This window comes from Tympanuchus pallidicinctus, unplaced genomic scaffold, assembly GCF_026119805.1.
Source record: "Tympanuchus pallidicinctus isolate F22 unplaced genomic scaffold, pur_lepc_1.0 scaffold6, whole genome shotgun sequence".
Taxonomy (NCBI): domain Eukaryota; kingdom Metazoa; phylum Chordata; class Aves; order Galliformes; family Phasianidae; genus Tympanuchus; species Tympanuchus pallidicinctus.
The window spans coordinates 10,546,731-10,566,464 of record NW_026294780.1 but is presented as its reverse complement, the minus strand read 5'-3'; the positions used below and the strand labels follow the sequence as shown (position 1 = coordinate 10,566,464).

General features: G+C 38.8%; 1 protein-coding gene across 9 annotated transcripts in view; it reads right to left on the bottom strand.

Moving 5' to 3' along the window:
- Positions 1-322: 322 nt before the first annotated feature.
- LOC128071804 (interleukin-1 receptor type 1-like) overlaps positions 323-19,734 on the bottom strand; it is a 24,485-nt gene continuing 5,073 nt past the window's right edge. Inside the window, exons 1-13 of one of the 9 annotated variants that reach the window (XM_052664896.1) lie at positions 17,008-17,134; positions 15,709-15,895; positions 14,398-14,561; positions 13,498-13,564; positions 10,529-10,778; positions 10,043-10,235; positions 8,910-9,072; positions 7,688-7,753; positions 7,122-7,242; positions 4,920-5,068; positions 4,476-4,619; positions 2,520-2,681; positions 323-1,990 (exon numbers count right to left, since the gene is read on the bottom strand). In XM_052664896.1, coding sequence (XP_052520856.1) covers positions 1,599-1,990; positions 2,520-2,681; positions 4,476-4,619; positions 4,920-5,068; positions 7,122-7,242; positions 7,688-7,753; positions 8,910-9,072; positions 10,043-10,235; positions 10,529-10,778; positions 13,498-13,564; positions 14,398-14,400 — 1,710 coding nt within the window. In that variant the 5' untranslated portion in view covers positions 14,401-14,561; positions 15,709-15,895; positions 17,008-17,134 and the 3' untranslated portion in view covers positions 323-1,598. Of the gene's footprint in view, positions 1,991-2,519; positions 2,682-4,475; positions 4,620-4,919; positions 5,069-7,121; positions 7,243-7,687; positions 7,754-8,909; positions 9,073-10,042; positions 10,236-10,528; positions 10,779-11,623; positions 11,661-13,497; positions 13,565-14,397; positions 14,562-15,708; positions 15,896-16,967; positions 17,136-17,262; positions 17,333-19,734 lie in introns of those variants that run through there. The other 8 variants (XM_052664894.1, XM_052664893.1, XM_052664901.1 and 5 more) reach the window with 8 other exon arrangements.

Sequence of the window (19,734 nt, the reverse complement as noted above, 5' to 3'; positions counted from 1 at the left end):
TTCTGAGCAAACCTACATCTAAACACAATGTAAAAATTAACATTAATGATTATCTAAATTCTCAGGCTTCTAAATTTATTTTTTAAAGGTTCCAATCTCAAGACTATGCATTTCTAAAAAAGACCAACTCAAAATCTACTACAGCAACAGAACCTCAGCTGATGGATCTATTCTGAACTCAGTTTCCGGGGCAACATCTTAGAAAAAGTTTCTAGAGGTTTGGAAAATTAAACAGCTGTGAAACCCTTGGTCAGGAGAGCAGGATACTACACATAAGGAGTATCATTAAACTTTCACAAAGAAATAGCTACCGCAAAATACTACTGCAAATATTTCCTTTAATACATGTTACACTCCTGGGCCATTCCTTCTCTCTCATCTTCATAAATAAAGCCCAACCATGTACATATTCCAAAGTATGCACACTTATGAGAATCAGCTGAAAGGATTCTGTGACAGATGCCATGTTGGTAATAAAGATAATTTAAGAACCTGCTCAATTTTAGATAAGAACACCTATAAAGCAAGCAGAATTCATGTCTGCATTCAGATGACACTCTTCAGGGATGGTGAATGAAAATAGCTGCAATTTCAGACCATTGTGACTCATCCCTTTTACACAGCAGTGCACACAGAACAATGGGTTAGTATCCAAAAATACAGAACTACTTCCAAGCAAACAGAGATAGCCACACACCTCTACTTTTTTTCTTTCACAAGTACACAAATTATTATCATCTCTTGCCATCAACTCCTAATCAGGTTTCAGAACTGGACACTTTCCACTCCCAAGAATGCCCTGCCCAACTACAGTCCATTGACAGACTGAGTGAAATTTCTAGGTTTGCACTTAATACAGGTGAGAAACAGAATGAGAACATGTTTTCCTGAATAGCAACAAAGTCTAGAAAGCTTCCCTTTTGAAAGAAGTCATAAATATTTTCAGTTTCCTGACCATTTCAAGGGACAAAGTTTAGAAACACTCCACAAACCAGGTATTAGAGAATTATTTAATAAATGTGTGAGAATTCATGAATTCCACTCCATTTGTTAAGCATATTTGGTAATCACTGGTTCAACTGAAATGCATGCAGAACTGTGAGGCGTTTCAAATCTCCCCAGTATTTCCCTATCCCCTGCAAGGGTAAGGCTTGTTACTCAAGAGTGGACTCCAAAACTTGCACAGTACAGATTTTTACGGTAATGAGGTCAGATAATTCTGGAGGGGCAAAAACAAGAGGAACAGAACTGCTAGGAAAATGCAGTCTACATAAACATCAACAGCAGTTTGAATTAGAAAACAAACAGACCTCACAGTTGATTCTTCAGTGGACATTAAACTAATGTGGATTACCACTCCTGAACAGTATACCAACATCCACAATGCTTAATTCAGGCATAAGCCTGAGTAAGTTGTGCCATTATTTGTAGCTGAAACAGAAACACAGTTGCACAGTTTTCCTTTTAAGGTGTAATTTCAGGAAGAGATGAGCAGTTTTTACTTCTTGACCAAAAAAAGCTCTGTTTGTAATACAAAGAATTTGTGTAGAAAACATATTTCCAAATTACCTTCTCAGTACTATTTTAGTAAGTAGATCTTAATTCCTCTTTGCTGCAGAATTGTTCAAAGTTTGAGGTGACAAATAAACTTCAGAAAACGACACTTTTTTCTTGGCTGGCATTTGATAGCGCACGTTTTTCCAGAATCTTGTATTTGCTGAACAAGATTTCTCTGAGAAATCTCCTTTCCACTGGATTGCCCCATGCTTTTGCTTAATATATCTGATTGATTCTGGCATGCTTGTGTAGTCCTGCATTCCATCCATTTCTATAAGAATCACTTGAGTCTCATCACGGATAAGAGCACTATACAAAGCTAATTGCTGTTCAGAGGCGTCTTCCAACTGGATGCAACTAAATGTTTCAGATCCCAAAATAATCATCAGTCTTCTGCTTTGCTTGAAGGTTTCATCAGCAATGCTGACCACAGCTGGAAGTAATGAAGCAACAATCAAAGTTTGTATAGAAAGTTTATTTTAAACACAAAGTACTGCACCATCTTTAAATTGCATATATATAGAAGAGTGATTAGCTCACAGAACTGGAAGGTCTAAGATCTCCAACTGCCATAATCCATTGCACGAAATCACTGAACGAAAATGTTTCCTGCACTTCCCAGGAAGAATTATTATTCAAAAGACCTCAGCAGTATTAATAATAATAATAATAATAGTAATAATTTTACAGAGTAGAGTACTGATTTGCTTTCCTTAGAAAGAAAGAGCAGATCCTACCATTATAACAGAACAGAAATTTGATTCAAAAATAACAAGAAAACTAGAAATAAGTTGGCCATCAGATAAGAGATCTAATTTTCCATTAAAAACAAATAAAAAAGAACCTACAGTTTTGAATTTGGTTCATAATAATAAACGTTTTCTCAGTAGTAAATATAATCTTTTAACCCTAGAGCAATGTGTAAAAAAAGCAATGTATCAACTCTGCTAATTAAATCATACCTTCTCCTGGTAGGTCATCCCTTCCTAATATAAAGAGATTATATCCACACTGTTGCTCTAAAACGTTGGGGAGTATTCTAAGAACAAAGGTTTCCAGACGATAGAAGTTGCTGCCTTCACAGCCTTTTGTGTACAGGACACATGCATCGTAGATTTTTCCGTCTAATACAAACAAAAATATTTCTGTTAAAAACTAAAAACCATTCTATATTGCAAAATTTCATTTTGGATTACTTAAAATATCACAGAATCACAGAATGGCCAGGGTTGGAAGGGACCTCAAGGATCATGAATCTCCAACCCTCTGCCACATGCAGGGCCACCAATCTCCACATTTAATACTAGACCAGGCTGCCCAGGGCCCCATCCAACCTGGCCTTGCCTTCGGGCATCCACAATCTCTCTGGGCAGCCTGTTCCAGCATCTCACCACTCTCTCTGTAAAGAACTTCCCCCTGACATCCAGCCTAAATCTTCCCTCCCTCAACTTAAAATCATTTCCCCTTGTCCTGCTGTTATCTACCCTTTCAAGGAGTTGATTCCTCTCCCTTCTGTAGGCTCCCTTTAGGTACTGAAAGGCTGCAATGAGGTCAACTCACAGCCTTCTGTTCTCCAGGCTGAACAAGCCCAGCTCCCTCAGCCTGTCTTTGTAGGGGAGGTGCTCCAGTCCTCTGACCATTTTTGTGGCTCTTCTCTGGACCCTCTCCAACAGCTCCCTGTCTTTCTTGTACTGGGGCTCCAGACCTGGACACAGTACTCCAGACGGGGCCTCACAAGAGCAGAGTAGAGGGCAACAATCTCCTCCCTGTCCCTGCTGGCCACTCCTCTTCTGATGTTATAATAGTTGATTCATAGCTGTCTGGCAGAGTAACAGCAAAGCACTAAAATGCTCTACAGATTAAAAGAAAGAAGATGAGCCACAGAACCTGATCTCTTTTCCCATCATGGGGAGTAATGTGCCAGCAAGAGAGCTGGATGTAGGACCTTGGCGGCTGCAGAAAGGAGCCCCCAGACTGAGAGGAACCAACACATTCATAGTCACAGAATGGCCTGGGTTGAAAAGGACCTCAAAGACCATCTAGTTTCAGTCCCCCTGCTATGGACAGGGTCAACAACCAGTAGACCAGGCTGCCCAGAGCCAAACTTAGTAAGTTAAGTTTGGGACAAATTATAAAACATCGTTTCTTTGATCTATTTTTCATTAGAAAAATAGAGCAAGTTTTCTAGGAAAACTTGTCTTTTGTTAAAAGTTGAAATGACTTTCATGTGAAAATATTTCAAACTGCCATGAATAAATGTTAACTATATCAATGCACATAATCCGTTCACTTTTGAGCTCTTGGGAATTTGAGACAGTCTAATTCTGAGGGCTGCTCAAGCACAAAACATATTATGTTGCACTTATTTCCATCATTCGCAGTAGCAGTACAACTGCTACAGTAGAAAAACATTAGAAGTATCACAGAATAGAAAACTAGTAGAATGTAACCATCATAAGTTGCTGGATTTACATTTAAAGTTATGTGTAAAAGAGAAAAGTTGGAAGAGGAAAAAAAACACCTTGGCAAATGAAAGTTTCATTTTCAATGTAAATATCTAATGTGCATTTTTCTACAGCTAGTCTACAGGATGTAGCTCTGCTGACACCTATTGACCACCATCAGTGTGGCCATAAATCTACACACAAACAACTTTCTTTGGAAGAAATAGGTGGTTCTTTTTGACCTTAACCTTTTTCTCACCTTAAGTGCCTTAAATATTATGTGTTTGGATTACATATTTCACCTATGTGAATGAAAAGATCTTTCCATACGTATCTGAAACTTCTCAAAGAAATTCAAAATACATTCCATTAAATAATCATATGATTGTTTGGGAGTAATAGCAAATGGAAAAAAAAAAGAAATAAAAAGCAATAGGCTAGTTATACTGACATGCATTGATTACATGCACATACCTTCCTTACTTACAAAGGCACATCCAGAATTACGATACCAAAGCACCAAGTCGATCTTGAAAATCTTATAGATGATCAGAATAATAAACGTTAACAGTAAGAAAGAGACAAACACTCCAGTCAGCCATCTTTGTACATCAGGAACTGCACAAAATATGGTAAGAGTAGAAAGAAAATGTTGGATTTGTCCAGATCTGAACTTTCACACAAATGTAATATACATTTGAGTATCACATTTTTCACTTCCACCTCACTATTATTTTAATAGATAAATACACTACTACAGTGACTCTTCCCCTCCACACATCTACATGCTTAAATACAGGAAAGTGTAATCCATGCACCTTCTATTGATGTGATATACGAGCATTTGGAACCAAGACCACAATACTTCTACAAATGCCAAGTCAACCACAAGCCAGAAAAAACAGCATTATTCCTTACCTCTGTGTTTTAATATAATATAGGATGCAACCTGTCCAAAGGCATTTGAAGCTTGACAGATGAATGGTTGTTCATAATCTTCACTATGCACTTCTGAAATTATGAGCTTCACAGAATACATAGGGCGTCCATCGTAAGCAGTTTCCTCGCTATCCAAAAAGTGACAAACAGAGACATAAAACCACGCCTTTCTATAAAGGTTTCATCACTAACAGGTGCAACATGACAATGGTCATTTCCATCTGCAAATACCAATCACACTTCAGAACAGATGAATAATTGCATTATGTGAGGGAAACCCAATGGTCTCTATGGGCTACAGTACAAAAAACATATCTTACAAACCTATCTTGCAAACCCATCTTGCAGGGGGTTCTCAGCATCTGTAAAAGTAGGTGGAGCATCCCAGTGCTTGGTGGAAGAGAAGTTCCACAATCTGAAATGTTTAAAAAAAAAGAAGCCCCAGTACAGGGGCAGAAAAAATGCTAATTTTGCTGCACATTCACTGAGTAATCTGCACTGAGTCTCATGTCTGATGTGCAAAATACGTGACTTTTTAACCAGCACCAAACGAGAGATGTTACTACCTCGTTAACAGTACAGCTCATATGCAAAATTAACTAACTAGTCTACTTAGCGAAATGCTTTTCTTCTCCAAAAATGTACTCTAATTACCATTAAAAATGCAAAGTAAAAACTTGAAATAAATCATAAAGAGCATATATAGAGCATGTGTAAGATCACACAAAACAATGTGTGAGCAACAGGTCACACATTGTGACCTGTTGTATCACAAGGAGCTACAAGATATGATTTAGTGGCTTGTGGTAGCAACGGTAATGGGAGGATGGTTGGACTAGATGATCTTGTAGGTCCTGTCCAACCTTGTGGTTCTATAGTTCTCTGATTCTAGGTCATAGTAGTTTGAACACTAGTATAGGGAGTAAATGAATCAACATCGTTAATACAAATGACTAGACCCAGAAAATATTATGGCTACAAATACAATAAGACAATATTTTAAGTACTAACATAATTATGATAATATTGTAAGACAATCATTTAAGTGCTAGGAAATAAAATAAAATAAAATAAAATAAAATAAAATAAAATAAAATAAAATAAAATAAAATAAAATAAAATAAAAAAAACATTGTTTTTATGATACCATTAGTGACTGCATGCCTCTGCAATAATAGCCCAATTGTTTATAACATTACAATATATGACTTTTGTATAGGGTTTTCTCTCAGCGAGCATTAAAAGAATTCAGCATTTTATTCCCCTTTTGTTTTATGATGAGGACTTATTTATTTCTACAAACCATAATCTTACGTTGAAGATACCATTCCCATTTCTCCCTCATAGATGCTGCTTGAAAACTTTTATAAAGTGCTCATATTTTTCCTTCATAGTATCACCAGGAGACAAGGGCTGACAAAAGCTATAGTTTTCAGTTCCCTGGTTCCCAACCACTGATACCTTTTCAGATTGCCTTCTGCTCCAACTGTAAATTGTCTTTTCCAAGTCAAGTCTAATTTCTTTCCCTCCTAGCTCTGCTTAAACTACCTTTCATCCTCACATTATCTCCCAGTTGCTTTATGCAGTTCATGTCCTCCAAGTCTTCCTCCTAAATCCCAACCCATCACTGCAAGTATCTCATCCTTTTCTCCTCTCAATCCACTAAGCTTCAGTACAAATGTCCTCAACAAAGTCTTCTATTAGCTCTCCATCTAATCTCAGTTACACTTCCCTATCTCAAGGCTCTTAAAACTAGAAATCTAAAGTTCTCCTGCAAAGCACAGGTTCCACCTCTTACAGCCTCCCAGACAGACAGCTGGGAAAAAAAAAAGGAGAACACAGGAGATAGTCTGAACCTCACATGTTCAGTCTCACTTGAAAGAAGTCTCTGCCAGTCTAGAGCTTGCTCAGTAGAAACAGTATTATAGTTATGAGAAACAGTATTATAGTTATGAGACCATAAGCCTCTACGGAATACCTTTTTCCATGGCTGGAAATTCAGACAGATTTTTATAATGACTCTAAGAAGCCCAATTTCATGCATCCATGCACCTACTATGTTTTAAGTTTCTACTTCAAAAAGAAAATGAATTGGTAGAGGCAAGCATTGACATGAGTCAGAGGGAGAAATTTCCACTTTTGTTGCCAACCCAGTATTTTCTAATCTGAAAATGTACTTACTTATTGGGCTTTGCAAAAATTCTGCTCACATAAAACACATCAATGTACACACCGTTGCCTGTCCAAAACACCTCAAACCCATCAGCACCAGTTGTATTGCAATCCACTGTGACCAGTGAACCTATAAAATTGTATTACAAAGTGAAAAGTTAATTTTCATGCTCTAATTAAAAGCTATGCAATTCTGTTTATAGATCCCCACTCAGACCACAGGATGGTCCCACAGCCTTTCAGAAATGTTCCTCTAACAGAGTGTCTATCCATTCAGTAATCTGCATGTTCAAAGAGACTGATATTACAGAAGCCAAATCAGGGGCACAGCATCTCCCTCTACAGAGTCACTTTTCCCTGAAGTTTTTCTGCAGCTTTGGAAGGAATACTCCTTGTCTCCTTCCTTCCCACCATGAAACAATCTTCCTTTGAGAAAGTAATGTAAAGGAGAAAATGAGCTGGTCACTGAATTAGTTTTTGCCCAGACAAAACAAACACACAATGTGGCACTCTTCTTGAGCAAGAATTTTCACTAGGATACAAAATAATATTTTCTTATAGTGAAAAGTACTTACCAAGTTCCACTTCAATTGAATTGTTCTGTGGATAAGATATTTCTGGGGGCATTTTTGGTGGGCTCACTAACCAAAAGAAAGAAAGTTATTTTCAGAAAAGCAGGAGTGATTGCACCCTGTTAATGCTGCACAACCCAAGGGCAACCTAAACACATATTGCCCTACAGACAGGGTTGTCAGCAATTTTACTACAGACATCATTCGATATTCAAATCAAGAGTTTTGAAGATAGTCTTGTTACTTCTGAGTAGAAGCTCTGTCAGATATCTATAGGACTTTCTGGAATACTTCTTATCAGATATTGAAAGCTCAAGGAAACTTCTCTATGCACACACATCAACAAGAAAGTCATAAAGCATCCTGATGTGAAACACAGATTGCCACAGATACATCCCTCCCTTCCTCCTCTTATAACTGTCTCTGTGTTATTGGTTGGACCACAAATCACCCATTTTAGTGCAAACTTGCTCAGCTGAAGTCTTTGAGCAACTGAGATGCTTTCAGGCATTAACAGCAAAATTATATGTTTGAGTTATATGTCTGCTTTAGTGAGCTGCTGAAGCTGAAACTACACTGAGAGAGAAGTCTAAAGGGCAGGTTTTAAAAAACAGCCAGCCATAAGTCAGTCACTTCTGGCTATCTATTCCTCATATTTTGTTTATTCACATCATATAAACATGACATTTATATCACATATTCACAACACATAAATATAGATACATATATATGTAAACATACATACACATACAGAGAAAACATGCACACACAAAAACCAGAACATCAGGTGGGAAAGCAATAGATGAGTAGACCTGAAAATGTGTTTCAGTGGGAATGTAAAAAACTATACAAAAAATGAAGGACATAGAACACATTAAACCAAGATATCACTACAGTTTGTCTTGGTTTAACTGGTTGCTCTTGTGGTAAGGGGATGATGTAAAAGAGAGAGAAGTAAGATGGGCAGGATAGAGCAGGTGTAATGGGACCCATTTAGGGACCTCAGCAGCTGGCCCATTAACCAAAGCGCTGATGTACTGCAATTCTGATCCCATGTTCAATCACGAACACAGTAACAACAGAAAAACTTCAGCAAGCATTTCTTTTCATCTAAGTAAGGGGGAAAGCAATAGCCTACAGCTTACCTATACACAAATTGAATTTTTAGCTGCAATTAGAAACCTGGACAAAATTTTGGAGAGTCACAGTGAATTTATCTACTTACCTTCTACAATCAATCTTATGTCTCGTGCAATGTCATATTGCTTTCCATTATAGGTATATGTTGTTTTGCATGTATAGTTTCCTTGATCTTGCACAGTCACATTGAAAATCACAAGGTCACTGTTTAAGAAGGCAAATCTTTTTCCTTCCAGTAGCTGACAGTCCTAAACATACAAAGAACTCTGTTAATTCATGTCACTTTCCATAGTTTGTCTCTCTTTAACATATCAAACTCTCAGTGGACCACAACATAGGGATGGATGCCTTGTGGAGTGGGAGGAAGAGGAAGAGGGCTGGAATCAAAAGGAAAACATGCTTTGTTTTGGCTCTGAGTTTTTAATTCACAGATACACCTATACATTTCCTACAGAAAAAAAAAAATGAGAGATGTAAGGAAATGTGATATAAGGGCCAGGATTTTAAAAGTATTAATTGACAAAGAATTACTCAATAATTAAACTTTATTTTTTCAAGTACTTAAATATAGTACCTTAAGGACTGCACAAGCACAAGAAGAAGGCAATACATTCTTAACAGAACAAGACTTTAAATACTTACGAACCACATGAAATAACATTTATTTGATGGAGCAATACTGAATGCACAGTGGATATGCTGTCCGTCACAAATTACATACTAAATCCGTTTCCAAACAAAAGAAATGGATGTTTTGCTAGCACGTATAAAGGTGCCATCTAGTGGATATACGGGTTAACATTTCCTACTAAATGTAGGAACTGAATTTCTACTCTGCTACTCAAAAAAAAAAAAAACTGTATACACCTTTACAAGGTGAAATGCCTTAATTCCCTCATCCAATTTTTTTTAAAGCTTTTTTTCTTTAACATTTATAATAAATCTGTAATTTTTCTACTACAATTCATAAACATCAGTTGCTTGTATTTTAAATAACTGACCACTGTGACAGTTCTAATCACTGGAACAGGTTGCCCAAGGAGGCTGTGGATGCCCCATCCCGGCAGGCATTCAAGGCCAGGCTGGATGTGGCTCTGAGCAGCCTGGTCTGGTGGTTGGTGACCCTGCACACAGCAGGAGGTTGAAACCAGATGATCATTGTGGTCCTTTTCAACCCAGGCCATTCTATGATTCTGTGATAAAACGGGCTGTTTTTACCTTATACCAATGAACAGGTAGATTATTTTCCTCATTCCTGAAGTGATCCAAGTGTGGACACACAAGCTTTGCAGATGACGAAGTGAATACCACCTCCTCTACAGCAAATTTTTCATTTAAGCATAAGCCATTGGTCCTCTCAAAAACTGTTACTTCTGTAGACATTTTGCTGCAGCTTGTCAAATTTCTGCAACTAATATAACATAATTAAATTAAATTAGATACTTGAAATATTTTCCAACTTGAAAATACACAGTATTCTTTTTGGAGGAGAAAGAGAGGGCCAGAACTGTACAAATCCTTTTACAAGTTTTACCAAGTAGAGAAAAAAAAAAAAAAAGCACTTCCATTCCCCAACATAAAGTCAGTTTTAGTGAACATACTCTCTCAAATAGCATTTCTCTTGCCCCCAAGCCCTATTTTCTTTCTAAAAGTTATTCTCTTTGCAACACATTTCTATAGCAATTTAATTTTTTTAAGCTTCACCTTATGACACATTCATAATTTCCAGAATCTTCTAATATTGCAGGGAGAAACCAAATTAAACTCTTCTGCTGATGAATTCTAGAAAGTTTGTCTCTAGGCACTGCAGTTTGGTTACCAACTTTATACCATGTTAAGTTGCAGTCTCCACTTTTAAAATTGAAGCTCTTTTCCAGTGAACATTTAATAACAAGAGGCTGCCCATCAGGCACAAGACTATGCTTGAACATCACATCATAAGCTCCGCATTTCTCTAAGGGAAAGAGATAAACATTAAAGAAAATCTCAAACAGTGTGAAACAAAACACTGAACTTGCTTCTTGATCATACTTGCAAAGTGCATTGAGTTTCCACCTTCATTCTTAAGTCATCTAACAATACTGTCTCAACCTTGTGTCTTCGGAGTTCAAAGCATTATTGAATAATATACTGATATAGTTACGCCATTGAAATGAAATGCTGTTTTCTGAATATAAACTTCACACTCAACAGGATCTCTTTGTTTGCATAGACTATCATTTGTCTGCTTTATTTCAGATGTATATGATTAAGGTACTCGTATTTCTCCAGGCTGTTCCAAGAACACACACATGTGGATGCACAAATTTCATATTCAGTGTCTTTATTTATTACTTTCACTTATCTATAGTTGAAGTGAATCCTGCAGTACTCAGATATCCTAAGGGGACACAGAAAGTTAAAGTTCTAGTTGCACAAATCACAGAATCACAGAATGGCCAGGGTTGGAAGGGACCTCAAGGATCATGAATCTCCAACCCCCCTGCCACATGCAGGGCCACCTCCACGTTTAATGCTCAACCAGGCTGCCCAGGGCCCCATCCAACCTGGCCTTGAACACCTCCAAGAACGGGGCATCCACAACCTCTCTGGGCAGCCTGTTCCAGTACCTCCACACTCTGGGTAAAGAATTTCCCCCTGATGTTCGACCTAAGTCTTCCCTCCCTCAACTTAAAACCATTTCCCCTCGTCCTACACATATCAACCCTTTCAAAGAGTTGATTCCCCTCCCTTCTATAGGCTCCCTTTAGGTACTGAAAGGCTGCAAATATTAAACTTGCAAATAAAATTTCAACTCACCCCTTGCTTCATGAGAAATCATTCAAATGCTTAGCAATGAACTCATTTTCTTTCCCTGAATCCAGGAAGATTTACAAGGGAAAAAGCAACACCAGGAGATTTTGTCAGTACAATGAAAATAGGCACCAACTGTAGATATACTGATCACATTCCAGAGTCAGTACTCTCACTTCATTACAATAGAAGAACAACCAGACATGGCCATCAAAGTTTTTGTGCAGCCCAAAATTCTTGCCTTCTAACATTTCACTGGAAATCATGCATTTCTTGTTATGAGAAATGGCAACCTAAGCATTCCCTTATTTGCCTTCTCTGTAGTATTAATTATTTTTCAAACCTCTATCAGATACCACATCTTTACCTCAGACTCTTCATTTATTTAATGACATCTCATACAGAGGCCATCCACTTCAAAGAATATTGTCACTCATCTCTTTACTTCCTCTTAACATAATCTTTCTGAGATGGAATAATCAGAATTGTAGTTTAATTGCTGCACATTAACTATGGTGTTATCCTGTAGCATAAAAAAGCTTCACTTTCTACTCTTTCCCAAGAATTCTGGTTTTCTTTTTCTTTTCATCATCAGTGAAGATAGAGCTAATGCTTCCAGAGAGTGTTCATACATGTCAAAGTACCATTCTCCTCAACTACTATCAGTACCTGAAGGGGGCTGACAGAAAAGCTGGGGAGGGACTTTTTACAATGACATGTAGCAACAGGATGAAGGGAAATGGTTTTAAATTGGAAGAGAGTAGATTTAAACTAGATATTAGGAAGGAATTCTTTACTGTGAGGGTGGTGAGACAGTGGAACAGGTTCTCCAGTGAGGTTGCAGATGCCCCCTCCCTGAAAGTATTCAAGGCCAGGCTGGATGGGGCTTTGAGCAACCTGGTCTGAGGTGTCACTGCCTATAGCAGGGGGTTGAAACTAGATGATCTTAAAGGTCTCTTTCAACCCAAACCATTCTATGATTCTAAGAAGATCAGAATTACAATTCCTTTAATCAGTTCATACACCAGAAGGTTACATTGTCATTCAGAGGAATCTCAACAGGCTGGAGATATGGGCTCAGAGAAACCTCATGGAAATTTAACAAAGGGAAATGCAAAGTTTTGCATATGAGGAGAAATCCCCCAGGCACCAGCACACACTGGAGACTACCCAGGAAAGCAGCTGACCATAAGCCAGCAACACTCCATTACAGTAAAAATGGCTTAAAAGTGTCCTGAGCTGCATTAGGAAGAGAATCATCCAAAGGATGAAGGAGACCAATTTTCCTTCATTTAGCACTGGTGAGACAAATCTGGAGTGGGACTTCCAAGCATAAGACATGGTTTTACTGGAGTGAATGCAGCTCAGGGCCACCCAGATTATTAGGAGAGTGGAACTCTTTCAGACAAAGGCAGGCTGAGAGAGCTGGAACTGTTCAGCCTGGAGAAGATGATCAATAGCGGAACAGATCCTTATCAATGTGCAAATGTATACCTCTGATGAAAGAGAATGAAGAAGAGGGAGCCAGATCCTTCACAGCAGTGCCCCCTGACAGGACAAGATACAAGGGGCTTACATTGTGAGATTCCATCTGAACACAAGAATTTTATTTATTTATTTATTTATTTATTTTTTTAACAGAGGTTGATCGAACACTGATGTTCTCAAGAGGTGTCTTCCAACTTAAGTGTTATGTAGTTGCTACACATAATGTCACATTTTACATGTTTTATAGGCTTCTGCTTTCAGAACTCTTTAAAAAACCTCACTGACATGCACAACCATTTGCACAAAACAAACAAACAAACAACAAAACAGTATTACTTGTGTGAAAAATTAAATTTCAGAATAAGACATTCTGTAGTCACCAATTAACTCACCTGCAATAATTAAAGAAAGAAATGCTGTTGCGATCTTACAGGAAAGTATTTTTGCTGTCATTTTTCCCTACAGAAAAGGAAAGAAACTCTTAAATTAGTGCTTTCCAAGATAAACTTCCACAGAATGAAAATCCACATGTGCATTACAGTTTCTACTACCAATTTGGTGTCTTTTATAAACTGTACTTTTCTTACACTAGGCTTTCAACATGAGTTACATGGTGTAGCATAGTAAAAGGAACTATCTGCCTCACAGGAAAACACAATCACAGAGCAAAAGCAACAATTACAGAGCAATCCCACTACAAAACATGTATTTTCTTAGAACTGGAAAGCTAACTTCTGAGTGAACATAAAGGGGAAGTATATATATGTACATCTGTACCAGCAACATCAAAGCCTCCTCTTAAAGCAGCATTCTATGTCAAGTTGTGGTCAATAGCAGATGACTTGAGAACAAAAGTGCAAAAGAATGAGAATATACAGACATTCCTCAGAGTCTCCCTTACTTCATCAATTTATGACATTGCAGTTAGTTTCTCAATAGCTGGTAGCCCTCAGTAGATTCTTTCCCAAGAATGTAGTGTAACACCCTCTGAGCTCAGAAACATCATTTGGCAAAGAGCCCTGAAGTTCATATACTGACACAGAAAACACAGGAACAGCCTTTGCTTATTTTGAGCATGTTACCTGCTCATCTCACCTGACAGCCCCCATTTATTGTACTAGAAGAATGAAGAAAAAAAAATGAGTGAATATTTCCTATTGTGCATGTCACACACTTGGGATTTTGTACATCTCCAGTAAGCTTCTCCCCAGTTCTTGTTTCCCTGGGCTCATCTCAGTCTCTTTAACTGACCCTTAAATGGAACTTGATTTCACACTTCTGGTCATCTTTACCATTCTCTTCTGTATCTCCCTGGAGATCTCCAGAAGCCACCTGGATGGAGGCCTGGGCACTCTAATGTGGGTGGCCTAGCTGAAGCAGAGGTTGGACGAGGTGACCACCAGAACTCCTTCCCCACCTCAACTATTTCCAGTTCTCCAGGTACACCACAGCTTGTCTGAGAGGAGGAAGGGAGACCAGAAATGGCATCCAGTCTTCAAAATATTTGTGCAGTACAGATCAATAAAGCAAATCTATGATGTATTCTATACTACTTCATAATAATTTATCAACACTTTTGCTAGTTCCATTTTCACAAGTTTCCACACAGCTACCTGCTGCAGATACCTATTTTTTTTTTACACGACTATAAAAGCAAAAACGCAGTCATTCAAATTGAAGAACAATCTGGACAATCCTGTCCTATTAAAAATCTTCACCAGCTATCACCAGCTAAAGATGACACTTCCAGCTGCTGTGTCTTTCTTCACAAAACTGACTCAGGAGCATGCCACATATTGAGTCATACTCACTGCTTCTTGCAGTGTCTGCTTTCCTTCTTCCCCTTCTTTTCCCTACCTCCTCGCTGCAAATTTCTGCTCTAATTACCAGGCACGTCATTTCTTGCTTAGCTCATAAGGAGGGGTGTTGTCCCTCAAAAGAATGCTGAACATAACAAGAAACACACTAGGCTCCAAATCGCTAGAGGGAGTTCACGTGTGTTTGTACAAAAACTTTCTTCACGAATTGTAATGGACAATAATCCTTAGATTTTCTATACTTAAATTTTAAAGAAGATGACAATGCTTTAATGGAAACAGGTTAAAGAGAAATTAGGACTGAATTGACTTCAGTAATGACCAGGTATTGTCTTTATAACTTTTTCATTATCAGCTCTTCAAAAGTTCTGTTTATTACTGTGTTACTTTACTTTATCGTTCTTCCTCAAATTCTTTCCCAAGCAGTTTTTTTCCCCCAAGAGTGGACATGGAAACTATACAAAAGTAATATTTTTCCATGTTCTGAAGAACTATTCTTCAGAATCTATTTCTCTATAAATTCTGTTTCTTTCTAAATACTTCAATTTTTAACTTATCTAGTTGCCAACACAGAATTGCTGCAAATACATAGCACTATGTAAAACCAGTCAAATGAACTCTTCTGAGGAGACCCACACTTGTATCTGACTTTTCATAAAGAAAAAAAATCATATATATGGAAGTTACAAATGACAAGAAAACTAGGCTCTGCTCTGTACATCTCTTTGCATAAGTCATAATGAAAAAAACTATGACTGCAGAGTCAAGTGAAAATGTCTTACCCACCATATTCTGCCATGACAAAGAGATAAATATCTTCCTTTTCTCAGCCATTTTGTCCACATCTTGATCCTGCAATTGACTTACACAGCTTTATTGTTCAGGATAGCAACCAGTTGGTGCTACCTTTGCCCAAATTTTCCAGAGGAGAAAAAGCTCCTTGTATCCAAGGCCATGCCCACAGAGTTTCAGCCTGGAAGAAAAAAATCTCATCAGTTGAGGCAAAGAGAGGGAAAAAAAGGTCTCTGTTGATGTATGCAACTGAATTACAATGACAGCATACATGACAACAGATGTAAAGCAAAATTTTCATAAAAATCTGAGACTAAGTTAGTATAGCCACCTGTTCCTCTGCTGTTTAGTCCTTTCAAAGTCGATCTGTTCAATTAAAAAAGAATGAAGAAAAAAGAAAAAGAAGCAAGACACCTGTTTCATTACAACTTTGGCTCTCAGGAACTGCTGCACACTTAAGGTACTTTGCCTTATTCAAACACATGGATAGATTAAAAAGTGCAACAATCACAAGTTGTTGCACAAACAAGTCCACAACCTCTTGGCAGCCTGTTTCGGTGTCTGTCACCTTTACCATGAAGAATTTCTTATGCACATTTGTGTGGAGCTTCCTATGCTTCAGTTTGTGGCCGCTTCCCCTTTTCCTATCACCACACACCACTGAAAAGAGAGATTGGCCACATCCCTTTGCCTCCCTCACCTTAGATATTTAGACATTGATCAGCTCCCCTCCGTTTTCTTTTCTCAAGGCTGATCAGACCCTTATCTGGGAGATGCTGCAGGCCTTTTATCATCTTTGCGGTGCTTTGCTGGACTCTCTCCAGGAGATCCATGCCTTTTTTGTACTGGGAAGCCCAGAACTGAACACAATGCCTCCAGGTGAGGCCTCATCAGGGCAGAGTAGAGAACTAACAGACATTTCTTTTACATAAATCATTCAACATGTGTACCTTATCCGCTTCTCTTGACTACTTGACTGCTGTGAGTCTTCACAAGAGCTTATCAAGCCTCTCCCCTCTAATACAGGAAAAACAGTCGTGACATACCCCTGTGTTCCTTCCCCACTGTTACACACACAAGAGCTGTCTCAGCACCCCTATACGGAGCCAGTTACAGAACTGAGGGTCTCACCCCCATCTACTTTTAGCCGTTATTCCATGAACCAGCGACACCCCATTACCACACGTGGATCTAAAACAACCCAGATCGGGATGGCAGCTTCCCTCCCGCCCAGCGCAATGACAGATTCCCACCTCGAAAAAGCCCTTCGGCTGAAGCCCCGCAGCTACCTACCTTCCGCTGGGCTCCCGGCCCTGCCGTACGGAGCTGATAGAGGCGGAAAAGCCCCGTGTCGCGGCAGCAGCAGCCGGAGAAACCTCCCTTACCCTGGCTGCGCTGGTGAGACGGCCCCGCGTCAGTTCTGTTTCCCTCCCCTCCCCGCCCGGCGTGCGATTGCCTCAGCTGCGATCTCAACAAGCCATCACTCGTTGATTTGCTTTCGATTTTTTTCTTTTCTTTTCTTTCTTTCTTTATTTATTCAGAGCTTACTAAGCTTGTTGCTGCCCTGGGAGCGCTGCACCAGTATTCTTCGGTTCTCTGCTTCACTCACGTACTGCTGCTGGAATAAGAAGCGTGAACAAAATCACATGGGCATTCTAACACTGTGCTGTTACTGACTGAGCGACCCAAAAACACACAGCAAGGCAGAGCAAAGGTTCCTCCCAACGAGCAGAAATCTGGGCTCTGTGGAACTGCCAAGACAGGTTCTCATCCCTGCTAGAAGTACTGTGTAAGCACGTTTGCTACGCCAGCTACAAAGGTCTCCGTGGAGAATAATCCTCTCCTACTCCTCCCTCCATGCTTTTTCAGGTACTATTTCTAAATTGTATTTACCAAATATAAACATAATCTAATCTGCCATCCTGCTCACCGCATGATAACCACAGATAAGAGTTTACGCCCTGCTATGCCTGCACATGTTGTCCTCCACCAAAGCAAGGGATGTGGTGTTAGAAGGAGGCACGCTGTGACACGTGCTGGATCAGTAGGCTGAGGCCAACTGTATGAGGTTCAGCAAGATCAAGAGCAGCAACCAGGTCCTGCGCTTTGGTCTCAGCAACCCTAGGCAACACTGCAGGCTTAGAGCACAGTGGCTGGAAGATTGTATGGAGGAAAAGGATCTGGGGATGCTGGTTGACAGCCAGCTAAACATGAGTCAGTAGTGTGCCCAGGTGGCCAAGAAGGACGATGGCTCTCGTGGTTTGTATCAGAAATAGTGCAGTCAGCAGGAGCAAGAATATTCACTTACATATGGGTGGGAAGGAAGCTGCCTGGCAGTAATGTTGGGTGGACACCATGTCCTGAACACCTGCTTGATTTACCCTGCAAAAATCAAGGTGATGCTTACTTGTATAGGTCTAACCTTGGGTACTAGCACAAGGCACTCTTGACCTTTGGAGTTTTTTTAGGGGTAGGGGAATATTTGTTTGTTTGCTTTTAAGACTTGTGACATTGGCAAGCAAATGTAATTGCTATTTTTAAAAAGGAAATTACAGAATTCTATACACTTTGTGTTATGTGGTGCTGGTAAATCCCTTCCACATGAAAAGAGACTATAGTCACACAGTATCTCTAAAGCACCCAGAAGAGTTTTTAGGGCAAAGCTATATAGTTTGTAGCCAATCACAGTCAACTATCTCTTTCTGAAAAGAAACTGAGCAGAGCAAATCTAAAGCTAGCAGAAGTTTAAAGCCCTTTATGTATATTTTTCTGCAACTTTAACCTTTGCTAAAGACATTCAGAATATCCTTACACATATGATAGTATAAACTTGTTGAGTCTACAGGAAAATATATCACAAAATGTCATTGCACTTAGTTACCTATATACGATTAAAGCTGCAGGAAACAGGCTTTCTTAATATCGTTCATCCAAACTCAGTTTATTAAGAATGTCAAAACTGTCTAAATGTTCTTTTATTGCTAAGCATGTGTAATTCCATTTTAATGAACAATTCCACAATGAGCAACCGGCTTAAGCATTTACATCCAATTTGCAGGAATATTTCTGCACTCATGGTGTGGTAATTAAACATCTTGCAGTTACAATTTATTCACTAGTAGAGCATAGAAAGTCATTTGTACTTCTGGTAAGTACATATCCAGTTTCTAACAAAGGAGCTGGGGCCTCTTTTTATAGCCAAATCTGTCCTTTTCTTCCCTCTCACAGAAAACAATTCATTGATTTTCATCCCTTCAACAAATCTACATCCTCTCTCTTTACCTGCACAAGTGTGAAGCTTAAAACTCACCTTGAGGAATCTGTTTTGGCAAAAAAACATTTCAGAATTGAGACATGAAACTAACAAGACCCATTTTCAAGCTCATAACCATGAGAAGTGACAAAAATAAGGCAGAGCTCATATTTAAGGTAAATTAAAACACTGAATAAGATGCGCTTTAGCTCAAAAATGCCCAGTTAAATAGGTCTTCAGTGCAATCAGAATGAAAAAAAGAATTACACGTGGCCCCAAAAACAATTTAAGCTTTCCACTTGCTTTGAGAAGAGTATTGGCAACTAGGTGAGAAGGCAGCAGAGCTAATAGAAATGAAGACACAATCCCAGAAATTATGATAACTAAGAAGAAAGCAAAATGCTAAGTTTTCCACATATTTCGCTCAGGGAGGCAAAACTATTTCTATCCCAAATTCTAGAGTAACCGACATATGGAATTACAGATCCAGCAGCAGTAATCTTTAATCTTTAATCTAGTAATCTTTAAAGACAGCAAGATCTGCTTCAAGAAACAGCATCTTTCTGTGGACCATCTAAAATAGGAGCAGACAAGCTTTTCAGCATTAAAAAAGTACGCACAATACAATTGAAGCACAGAAAAACATCTGACACCAAATAAATATTCAAAATTAATTTGTAAGGTGCAAGAAAATATATATCACTTAGATAGTTTAAAATAGGAATCCAATAACTGGAAAACAGAAATGGACTGTCACAGTGTTCAGT